General features: G+C 40.3%; 1 protein-coding gene across 4 annotated transcripts in view; it reads right to left on the reverse strand.

The window, feature by feature from the left end:
• The window catches only part of DZANK1 (double zinc ribbon and ankyrin repeat domains 1), a 60,837-nt gene extending 48,982 nt beyond the window's left edge, over positions 1–11,855 (reverse strand). For 2 of the 4 annotated variants that reach the window (XM_032419283.1, XM_032419279.1), the window contains exons 1-4: positions 11,770–11,855; positions 10,255–10,399; positions 9,393–9,552; positions 5,163–5,316 (exon numbers count right to left, since the gene is read on the reverse strand). In XM_032419283.1, the coding sequence (XP_032275174.1) occupies positions 5,163–5,316; positions 9,393–9,501 (263 nt within the window). In that variant the 5' untranslated portion in view covers positions 9,502–9,552; positions 10,255–10,399; positions 11,770–11,855. Of the gene's footprint in view, positions 1–5,162; positions 5,317–9,392; positions 9,553–10,254; positions 10,400–11,762 lie in introns of all 4 variants that reach the window. The other 2 variants (XM_032419280.1, XM_032419282.1) reach the window with 2 other exon arrangements.
• Positions 11,856–11,997: the final 142 nt, after the last annotated feature.

Here is an 11,997-nt window from a genome sequence, read left to right on the forward strand (position 1 = left end):
CCTAAGTAGAAGGATTTCCTGATTGTGATATCAAAAAAGGCTTAAGTTTAGGGTTGGAGCTAGAAATCATACTCAGCCCAAATCTCATTTAAACACACATAAATTGGGGTGCCTGGGTGGATCAGTGTGCCTTCGGCTCAGGTCATGATCCCAGGGTCCTGGGATCGAGCCCCGCATCGGGCTCCCTGCTCCGCAGGCAGCCTGCTTCTCCCTCTCCCACTCCCCCCTGCTTGTGTTCCCTCTCTCACAGTGTCTCTCTCTGTCAAATAAATAAATAAATAAATCTTTAAAAAAAAAATAAAAATAAATAAACACACATAAATTTTTGCTAGGATTGAAATCAGAGGTCTTAAATATATATCTTTAGGAATAGCAATATAAGGTGCATTCGACATTAAAAAAGTTACATGTAGCTCTAGCCCCACAAAGATCACTATCCTCTCAATAAAATAGCAGAATTACTTGGATGATTGTAAGAGTTAAGAAGCTGGATCTGTAAGAATTCTGCAACTTGTCCAGGCCAGGTTTTCTCAATCTACTGAGAACTACTGAAATTTTAGGCTAGATAATACTTTGTTGTGGAAGGCTATCCTGTGCTAAGATGATTAGCAACATCCTTGACCTCCCCCCAGCAGATGCCACTAGCACACTCCCACTTCCAGATGTGACAACCAAAAATGTTTCCAGACATGACCAAATGTCCCCTTTGGGGCAAAATTATGCCCAACTGAGAACTTCTGGTTTAGGAACATGAAGGGGTTAAGTAGAACCCACTTACTCATGCAGGCATAGATTTTTCAAATACAGGCATGCCCTTTGAGTTGGGTCACACAACAGCAACCTGTTAGCCCCTTTGTTAAGAATTAGAATAACAACAAACAACAATAATAACAGCTACTACAGGTGCAATGACAAGTGTATACTAAGTGTATTACCTCTGATATTCACAATGGCTGCCAACTAAGTTTTATTAACCTCATTTAACGAATGAGAAAACTGAGAATCACAACTTATTCAAGTTAATAAGTTCCTCTTATTCAGTGAGGAGCAAGAGAACTGGGATTAAAGTCCAGATCTGAAGGCTAACAAACTCCATCCTCTGTCCCACACTCCAAACTACCCCTCTCAAAGCAGTGCTCTTCTTGCCTTTGTTGCTGCTTATGGAGATGACATCTGGATCTTTCCTCCACACATTATATACTGCATGGGGCTGCAGATGGATGCCCGTGAGATGGCCTGGTAACCTGCCAATCCGTTTATTAACCATTGCTGTAAAACTGGAAAGTCCCCCCATGAAAGAAAAATTATTGTTCTCAGGGGACTCTGACTCCCCCAGCTACCTACCTTCAGTTTGAGACAACTTTTACCTCAGCCCAGCTCAATTTATCTTGACCACCATATAAGGTAATTGACAGAGAAGGGAGAACCACACAAGTTCACTGTCAAAACACTATAAAATGATATCAAAGATAGGGAGTTCCTGACCATAAAGGTAGCTTTTAAAGAAACAAGACAGTTGTCAGAAAGTTTACAGACCCTGGACTGGACCATCAATATGGACCATCAAAACCCAACACCTGCGGTGCGTGGGTGGCTCAGTCGGTTAAACGTCTGACTCTTAATTCTCAGCTCAAGTCTTGACCTCAGGATTGTGAGTTCAAGCCCCGCACTGGGCTCCATGCTGGGGGTGGAGCCTACTTAAACAAGACAAGATAAAACAAAACAACCCCGACACCACTCCTGCTTACTGAAATGTTCCCAAGTTCCCCACTCCTCCCATTCATCTGTGTTCTTTACTGACCATGCTCTGACGTGAAAATTCATGTACATATATTTGGACCCATGAAAGCACACATATGACAGTGTCCTTATTCCTTTTCTTTCATTCTAGAATATCAAACTTTAATAAAAATATATTTCAAAAAAAGTGGTATTGGTCAAATCTCTCTAAATGGAAACATCTTTTTTCCCCCCATTAATGTGTCAGTTGCCACCCTTGGTTGCATATTGGAATCATCAGGAAACTTTAAAAATACTGATGCCTGTGTCCCACCCCAAGACACTGTTATTTAGTTGGTCTGGAGTGTATGACCTGGGCCTGGAGATTCTGCAAAGCTCCCTGGGTGATTCTGATAGGAACCTGTGGTAGATTGTTACAATCACAGTCCCTGAGGCATTATGTCTTTTATCTATCTGCACGCCCTGGTGCCCTCGTGCCCTTGCAGAATCCCCTCACACATTGACTTTGGGGGTTGCCATGTGACTTGCTTTGGCCAGTGAAACATTAACAAGTATGACACAAGCAGAGACTAGAAAAACATCTGCATATCCAGGCTTGCCCTTTCTCTTACAGCTTTTGGAACTGAATGAAAAAATTCAGGTGACCCAGCTGGAGAACCAAGGCTCAGCCAACCGCCAGCACCAACCACCAGAAATGTGACTCAAGCTTTCTTAGACTCTCCAGCTCAAGGTGAGCCAAAAAACTGACTGCAGCCAGGTCAGGGACCTCAGGAAAGACCAGGAGAACAAGTACCCAGCTGAATGCACACCAAAATGCTGACAGAATAATGAGCAAATAAATGATTGTTCTTTTAGGACATTAAATGTCAGGGTGGTTGGTTATACAGCAATAGCCAACTGATTCAGCAGCCAAGGTTGAGAAGCACTGGTTACATAATAAGTTTGGAGATTCTTTATTATTTATATTTATTTATCACAAAAGCAAAGCTCACTGTTAAATTTTGGAAGCTACAAAAATTATCAACACAAACAACACAAACCATGACTGAATCACCAGAGGCAATGAATGCTAAAGTTGGGCTTGTTTGTTTGTTTTGTTTTCAAACGGCTTAATCATGAGAAGCAAACTAAAATCAGAGAGGGAGACAAACCCTAAGAGACTCTTAATCGTAGAAAACAAACTGAGGGTTGCTGGAGGGGAGGGGGATGGGGGATGGTAACTGGGTGATGGGCATTAAGGAGGGCACAGGATGTAATGAGCACTGGGTGTTATATAAGACTGATGAATCACTGAACTCTACCTCTGACACTAATAATACATTTTATGTTAATTAATTGAATTTAAATTAAAAAAAAAATTTTTTTAAAGGAAAGCTTACAATAGAGAAGAATTACATGTTAGTACCTTTTGCAAACTGAGCTGGGACAGAAAGAGACTGGGGGGCTGCCCCTCAACCTGACCCCTTTGAAACAAAGACATCCATAATGTCCCTGGCCATCTAGCTCAGGGAAGGGGGAGAGGGCTGGCTCCGTACAATGAGCACTCCTTGCCCACCACTCACTCACTCCTGGCCGCCTCTGGTCGGTGCCCTTCTTCAGTTCTGTCCTGACACATTTTTAAGATTTTATTTATTTATTTATTTATTTATTTATTTAACAGAGGGGGAGAGAGAGAGAGAGCACCAGCAGGGGGAGTGGCAGGCAGAGGGAGAGGGAGAAGCAGGCTCCCCACCAAGCAAGGAGCCCAACACAGGGCTCGATCGAAGGACCCTGCGATCATGACCTGAGCCTAAGGCAGATGCTTAACCGACTGAGCCACCAGGCACCCCTGTCCTGACACATTTTTAAACAATGTCGAAATACTATAGTGCACTCACATATCCTAACTTGTTTTCACTTGTATCATATCTTCCCAAATCACTCAAAACTTCGTGACCATAATTTTTCCTCTTAACATGTTAGTGGCCTTTAATTGTTAACACTCTCATTTCAAAGCCTTTTCTCCTCATTAAGAAATTAATTACTGTAAGTACCTAGAAAAAGGCTTGAATGAAGCAGTATAATTTCCATAAAGAAAATGTATTGCATTTAAATACATTTGTCACGAATGTATACAAGCACAAATCCTTCTGTCTTGAAGACTCAAAAACATTTTTGTATAAGTACTTTCCCTGAGCTGAGCATACCTGAATTCCTATCAGTGCTTTCAGAACAGACACTAAGTGGGCACAGAGCAAGATGGTGAGAGGCATAAAGAAGGACCTTATTTTAGACTCTTTTGAAAACTGTATTAACTCCTCTGAATTACATAGTTAGTAATTATTACTTCATCTTACTACTACCTGCAAGTTATAAAAGGGCCTGCCTTACAGCCTTAGGCACTGAAGTATTTTGCTGGTTAATTTTTAATAATTGAGATGACTTGTTTTGACAGAATTGGTTTGGCAAGTGAAAAAAGCCAATTTTTTCCAATTTTTAATAAAGAATAATAATGTGTATGAGGATTTTTGTTTGTTTCATTTTTATTTTGTTCTTTTTTAAAACTTTCAAATGCCAAATCTGTCATCTGTGTAGAATTTGTAGTGCTCCTCAAAAGCCATGCAGTAGTTCAGCCACCAGGGGGAGCCTGGAAGACTTTTTTTTTTTTTTTTTTTTTTTTTTTAAGTACCTGCTCAAAGCCTCTTACTGGTTTGGGGCTTTAAGGTGTTCCAAAAATGTGGCTAAACCTGTCTTGCTGTGCAGAATAATTCCTCTATCACAGACACACAGACGTGCAAAGCACTTGGGTTTTTTTCTCTACAACACATGGCTTCCAAATTAAGTTGTGTTTCTATATTTGAAAACTATATGGTGGCTAAATGAACATAATAAAAAAAATAATAATAATTTTAAAAAAAGAGTCTCTGAAAATTGGAAAAAGTCATTGAGAAGAAAAGAAAGGACAAAGAAACAAATAAAGGAGCTAATGTCCAACAAATTAAATTGACAGTAGCCATGAAGACAGATTATGTCAATACAAAATACAACAGAGAATGATGGTGGTGGTTGTAGGTCATGTCCTGTGGAATAAAAGGACCATCCACTAAAACCAGTATTTTCTTCACAGCCGGATGAATCACTTCAAAGGTCCCAAACCCTAAAAGGCCTCTTCCTTCCCCAAATCCCAATGTGGAAGTCAGAAGAAAAACAGTCTTAATATACATTACACCTTATCAAGCTGTACTCTCGTGATTTGTGCCTTTACAGTATACCCTGGAAAAAGACAAACAAAACCCAAAAGTTATAGATATGTTGAAATTAAAATAACTTTGCCTTTAGTGCCCTTCTAATACAGCACTTGTTCTCATAGGAAGAAATAAATAAAATTAAAATGTAATGTCATTATATTACCAATTATTTTCATCACCATGCTCTTAACTTACTTAGAGACTGCAACAGCTTTAACTTGTATTTTTCCATCAGGCAGAGTAATAGGCTTCGTATACTTAAATGTATTATTTTCACCATAACCAATTCTCTTTAGAAATTCAGGTTTGCTGCCATCCAGCGTATAATATATGTTGACATCAGGGGTGTCTGAAAAAAACAAAACAGGGTAACTGTAATTAACACTAAGGTAGCACAGTCTCTGTGGGTCAGTTAATTAATGAGATTTTTTATACATCATAGGAATGAATAACAATAACTAGCAATAAGTGAGTTCTTTCTCTGTGCCAGGCACTGTGCCTTGTATGAATTAGCTCAACGCATGTGTACAACCCTATGTGACAGGTCCCATTTTATACCCACTTTATAGATGAGGAAACTGAGTCCCAGAGGGGTTAAGAAGGTTGCTCGATAACAGTAGAGTTGTGGTTTCACTTTGGCTATGGATCCAGAACCCATGCTCTTGAATCACTATCCTATTGTGCCGTTCCAATAACGCACTGAGGCAAATAGAGCAGGGCTCCGTTTTAAGACTACAACACTCATTTAGAAAGCAGAAGCTAATTTTTTATTTTTTTTAAGATTTTATTTATTTATTTATTTGTCATCCCTAATTTTTTATTTTTTGAGCATTGCTTCAGAAATGCTATTACTGGGGCGCTTGGGTGTCTCAGTCGGTTAAGCCTCCAACTCTTGATCTTGGCTTAGGTCTTGATCTCAGGGTCGTGAGTTCAGCCTACTTAAAAAAATGCTTTTTAAAAAGAAATGCTTTTAAGGGGCGCCTGGGTGGCTCCGTCGTTAAGCGTCTGCCTTCGGCTCAGGTCATGATCCCAGGGTCCTGGGATCGAGCCCCGCATCGGGCTCTCTGCTCAGCGGGAAGCCTGCTTCTCCCTCTCCCACTCCCCCTGCTTGTGTTCCCTCTCTCGCTGTGTCTCTCTTTAAAAAAAAAAAGAAGAAAGAAATGCTTTTATTATATTTTATTTGGGCTTGGTAAATGATTCCCACACTTCTTGGAAAATTTTAAAAGGTAATAAACTCATACAATTCAAGGTTCAAAATGTCAAAAAAGTTTGCTAAGAGAGGAGATCTTAAAAGTTCTTATCACAAGAAAAAAAACTGTTGGTGATAGATGGTAACTACATTAATTGTGGGGGTGACTTTGCAGTATATATAAATATCAAATCATTACATTGTATACATGAAACTAACATAAAGTTATACATTAATTATATCTCAATTTTTTAAAAAGTCAAAAAAGGATATACAATTAAAACCCTCTCCCACCCCTGACATCAATCAGATGGCCAAAGGCAATCAATGGTGTCTTGAGTATCCTTCCAAAAATATTTTACATCCATACAAGCATGTATATATTCTTATTTTCCCCTCTTTTTTAATACAAATGGTGACATAACATATCCTGTTCCACACACTTCTTTTTTCATTGAACAATATTATCTTGGATAGTTTTCTATACTGGTATACAGGGTGTCCTCACTCTTTGTTATGTCTGTATTGGGTTCTATCCCTATACAAATGAACCAATATTTAACCAATTCCCTACAGGTGAATATTTAGGCTCTTTTTCTTTTCCTTTCTTTTTTTTTCTTTTGCCATCATAAGCACTGCAATGAATATCTTTGCAAGAAGTTCTTTTAATATCTGTAAAATATGCGGGGCACCTGGGTGGCTCAGTCATAAGTGTCTGCCTTGCGCTCGGGTTGTGATCCCGGGGTCCTGGGATCAAGCCCCGCATCGGGCTCCCTGCTCCGCGGGAAGCCTGCCTCTCCTTCTCCCACTCCCCCTGCTTGTGTTCCCTCTCTCGCTGTGTCTCTCTCTGTCAAATAAATAAATAAAAGCTTTAAAAAAAAAATCTGTAAAATATGTAGAACTAGTATTGCTCAGTCAAAAGATATTTTAGCTAATATGGTCAAACTTCCCTTCATGGACACTGAAACAATTTACATTGTTACCAGCAATGCATGAAAGTGCCTGTTCCCCCACACTCACCCCTATAGTGTGGTATTAATTTTTCTTTTATTTTTGCCATCTCCTAGGTGTAAAAAAAAAACCTCATAGTTTTAGATCACATTTCTTACATTTTTGAGTAAGATTTATCCATTCATTCAACAAATATTTATCAAGTACCTATTCTGTGCCAGACACTGTTCTAGGCACTGGGGAATACACCAGTGACCAAAGACCCGGCTCTCTGGGAGCCTCTTTTTAGGAAGGACACACAAACAGTAAACAAAACAAACAAACAGGTATATACATGATATCAAGTGGTAATTAAATGCCATGGAGTAAATAAAGCAGGGGATAAGGCCTGCTCAGCTAGTAGGTAAAGGGATGGGTAAATGTATATTCCCCTATGTTTAAAATACATTTATATTTCCTTTCCTATAAAATGTCCTTTCACATCTTTTGCCCACTTTTCTATTGGGTTACTATTATTTTTGGTATTGAATTGTAGAACCTATTTATTTATCTATTTATTTATTTATTTAAAAGATTTTATTTATTTATTTGAGAGTGCGAGTGCACACGAGTGGAGGTAGGGGCAGAGGGCGAGGAGAAGCAGACTCCCTGCTGAGTGTGGAGCCCCACCCTGGGCTCGATCCCAGACACCAACTGAGCCACCCAGGTGCCCGGAACCTCTTTATTTATTAAACATTTTAAATATTAGGGAATTTGGATACTTTATCATTCATATCATCATTTGTCAATAATAATCCACCTTCTCCCAAGAGTTATGGGCATATTCATTAAAATTTGTATTCTGGTTTGAGAATTTTTAAAAATAATACTAGCTTTTAAGATAAAGGGAGATATAGTATATTACACAATATTCTTAGCTGGAATTTGTCTAGGAAGCACAGGGGTCACCAGATTTATAGATAAATAGATTTTACACATTAACTATCAAATATATAATTGGGGGGCGCCTGGGTGGCTCAATGGTTAAGTGTCTGCCTTTGGCTCAGGTCGTGATCCCAGGGTTGTGGGATCGAGTCCCGCATTGGGCTCCCTGCTCAGCGGGGAGCCTGCTTCTCCCTCTCCCTCTGCTGCTCTCCCTGCTTGTGCTCTCTCGCTCTCTCTGTCAAATAAATAAATAAAATCTTTAAAAAAAAAAAAAATATATATATATAATTGGAATTTCAAAGCCCTTTTATTTTTTTTATTTTTTATTTTTAAAGATTTTATTTATTTGACAGAGAGAGACACAGCGAGAGAGAGAACATAAGCAGGGGGAGTGGGAGAGGGAGAATCAGGCTTCCTGCGGAGCAGAGAGCCCGATGTGGGGCTCGATCCCAGGACCCTGGGATCATGACCTGAGCTGAAGGCAGACGCTTAACGACTGAGCCACCCAGGCGCCCCTCAAAGTCTTTTTAAACAAGTATTTGTTCATATGTTTTATCTACAAAGCTTTCCTGGGGCACCAAGCTGGCTCAGTCAGTAGAGCATGTGACTCTTGATCTCACGGTCATGAGTTCGAGCCCCACATTGGGCACAGAGATTAAGAAAAAAAAAAAAGCTTCCTCTTCTCCTTACGTTAACTATATATATATATGTGTATATATGTGTTCATATATATATATATATATATATATATATATATATATATATATAAACTCCTGTCATTACCAGGATATGTATTCACTGCTTTCTTTCTGTAATAGTTACGATTTATTTTGGCATTACTATGTGCCAGACGCTGCGTACCTCACATAACATGTCAACTCATTTAATTCTCACAGTGGCTCTAAATGGCAGACAGTATTCTCACTAACAATGAAAAAACTGAGACTCAGAAAGGCTAAGTAATGTATCACTAGAAGTTGTCAAAAGCAGGATTTAATCTCCAGCATGTCTGACTGGAAAGCCTGTGTTAGTAGGTCAAATTACTATCCCAGCAAAATAACAAGAATCCTGGGATAGCGCAGGGAAGAACCGGGACATCTTACCTTGGCTAATGTGAGTCAAGGCATTGCTGCAACTGTCTACTGTTACAAATGAAAAGTTGATCAAAGCCAACCACTTTAATCCAAATATATACCACTCTATAAACCACCAAGTACAACACTGTTTCAAATTTTGGAACTTTTACAAAATTCCCAAGGCCTAATTATAGAAAGCATGCAAAGTGATAAATCAACAACCCGATGAACATTAAGAGTATGGCAAGGTTATTTTACATGCTTTCAAGTACATTTGATTCTTACCAGATTTCATTTCCAAAAGTGTATTGTTATCAATTTCATGATTGGCTTTTCCGGGGGGAGGCACTCGCAATGGTATGATCTGAGGAACACACACTGAGCCTGCAGTCATTTTCCCTCCTTACATTAAAAAAAGTGGATGAAAATAAATTCCAATGGGCACCTTTTTGAACACAAAAGTTGAAGAGAAGCGCTTTGTTTAAATACAGCAAAACTAGTAAAAACTAAGAGAATGCCACCAAAAACATTATTTTTAATTCAAATAATTATCATTTCAGCTGCATTTTTGCTGTTGAGGTCTTGTGTGGGATTTTGATTATCTAAATACTTACCTCACATCTGGGAAAAGAGCATGAACAAATGGGATGGGGAAATGACATTATTTTAAATGAACAAATTAGATGAATACAATAGTCCCCCCACCCTTATCCATGGGGGAAATGTTCAAGACCCCCAGTGGATGCCTGAAACTACAGATAGTGCCAAACCCTATATGTACTGTTTTTTCCTATACATATATACCTATGATAAAGTTTAATTTATTAAATTAGGCCCAGTAAGAGATTAACAACAACAATAATAAAATAGAACAATTACAACAGCATACTATAATAAAAGTTATGCGAATGTGGTCTCTCTCAAAATATCTTATTGTAGGGCGCCTGGGTGGCTCAGTTGGTTAAGCAACTGCCTTCGGCTCAGGTCATGATCCTGGAGTCCCGGGATCGAGTCCCGCATCGGGCTCCCTGCTCGGCAGGGAGTCTGCTTCTCCCTCTGACCCTCCTCCCTCTCATGCTCTCTGTCTCTCATTCTCTCTCTCTCTCAAATAAATAAATAAATAAATATCTTATTGTACTGTACTCACCCTTCTTGTGATGATGGGAGATGATCAAATGCCTACATGATGAGATGAAGTGAGGCGAATGATCTAGTCACTGTGATGTGGCACTAGGCTACCACTGACCTTCTGACTTCAGAAAGAGGATCATCTGCTTCTAGGCCTCAGTTGACTGCAGGTAAGAGAAACCATGAAAAGCAAAACTGCAGATAAAGGGAGACTACTGTACATCAGAACAGAGACCAACAGTCCTGATCTGATCTGAGCTTCCCCTAAATCATTATCACCCTTTCCTGCCTCTTGTTAACATGCCACCTCTCTTGGCTTCAGGGCAAGTCGTCACCCAAGAGGAACAGAAGTAACTCTGTATGTGGCATGAAATGTTAATTTAGAGCCAACTCCCTTGGGAAAGCTCCAGGTTCAAGGCCCTGCTGTTGTCGCCAAGTGGTTCTTGCATTTGAAAGCTGCAAAGAGTACCATGCCTCAGCCGAAAGAAAGTTGGCACTGATTTAAACAGTGAGCAACAAGCAAAAAGTCTCCCACTCTACCTCCTGTATTTATAAATAATTAAGTATAAGTATGGAGGCCTTACTGATCTTTTTTGGTGGGATGGAGTATAATTCTTAATGCATAAAGGATAAAGGGGGGGGAAGGAACCCTCACCTTAATACAAAAACCATTTACATCTCTATGCAGCCTTTTCAAATTTTAACAATTATGGATACATAAGTTTCACTGTTATAATCTATATGTTCATTCAATTTTTATAGTGTACTTCTTGCACCCTCACTCTTTTATTTACAATTTTCCACATACTTATATCATCTTATTTATTATTTTGTGGTTGGGCATTTAGGCTATTACTAGTTTCTTTTTAGTTTTGGTTGGTGCAATTCTAAATAATGTTGCTCTGAACAACTTCTGGTTTGAATTTTGCCACAGACTACATTCCCTAAAGTTGGATAACTAAATTTAAGAAGTGAATTTAATGCCTGGTTGGATAGTTCCAGGTCAGAGGCTAAGAATTTAAATTGCAGATACTGATTTTAGAGTAATAGCCTGTACAGAAGGATTGCTGGACTCGGGGAAGGGAGAGGGAGGGAAGAAGAAGGTGCTGTTCCTCATTTTTCCATTTAAGTAAGAGGCAGTTAAAATTAAAATAGTTGAAAAATTAGTCCAAAAAAATAGAGTAATACGCGCCGCAATTAGGAGCTACCCTTGGGAGGCTGGGGCGGCCAGTGGGCCCCAAGCAAAGAGGATCTAGAAGTAGACCGACATGCTAGGCCCAAATGACAGTCTGGGATCAATAGCAGCCGTAACCCCTTAACTCCTTCCATCAATACCGCCCCCTCGCCGCCCGGATCCGGAACCCCATCCGGTCCCTGTCCCTGTCCATCAGGGGCAAACAGGGACGCCCGCTTCCTTTCGGCTGGAGCGAGGGAGGCCCTTCTCCTCCTCCATCCCTCCTCCTCCGGCCACCGGGACCTGTATTGGGGCCCCGAGGTACCGCCACGGTCCCCAGTCAGGAAGCCCACCTCTCACCTCCTCTTGCCCTCTCCTCGGCCGCCTCCTTGGGTTTCCACAGACGCTGCTAGTCGGGCCCCGCCCACGAGAGCCGAGCAAGTGATTGGCGGAAACTGCCTTCCTAGCAACCAGCTCCGCCCCTGCTGCTAGGCCCGGAGACTGGTACCAGCCTCGAGCGCCTTTCCTAAGGCTTCACGTCAGGTCTCTGAGAATATGCCTTCACCGACATTGGAAAGTGCTCGGAGG

Source organism: Phoca vitulina, unplaced genomic scaffold (assembly GCF_004348235.1).
Source record: "Phoca vitulina isolate PV1807 unplaced genomic scaffold, GSC_HSeal_1.0 scaffold22, whole genome shotgun sequence".
NCBI classification, from domain to species: domain Eukaryota; kingdom Metazoa; phylum Chordata; class Mammalia; order Carnivora; family Phocidae; genus Phoca; species Phoca vitulina.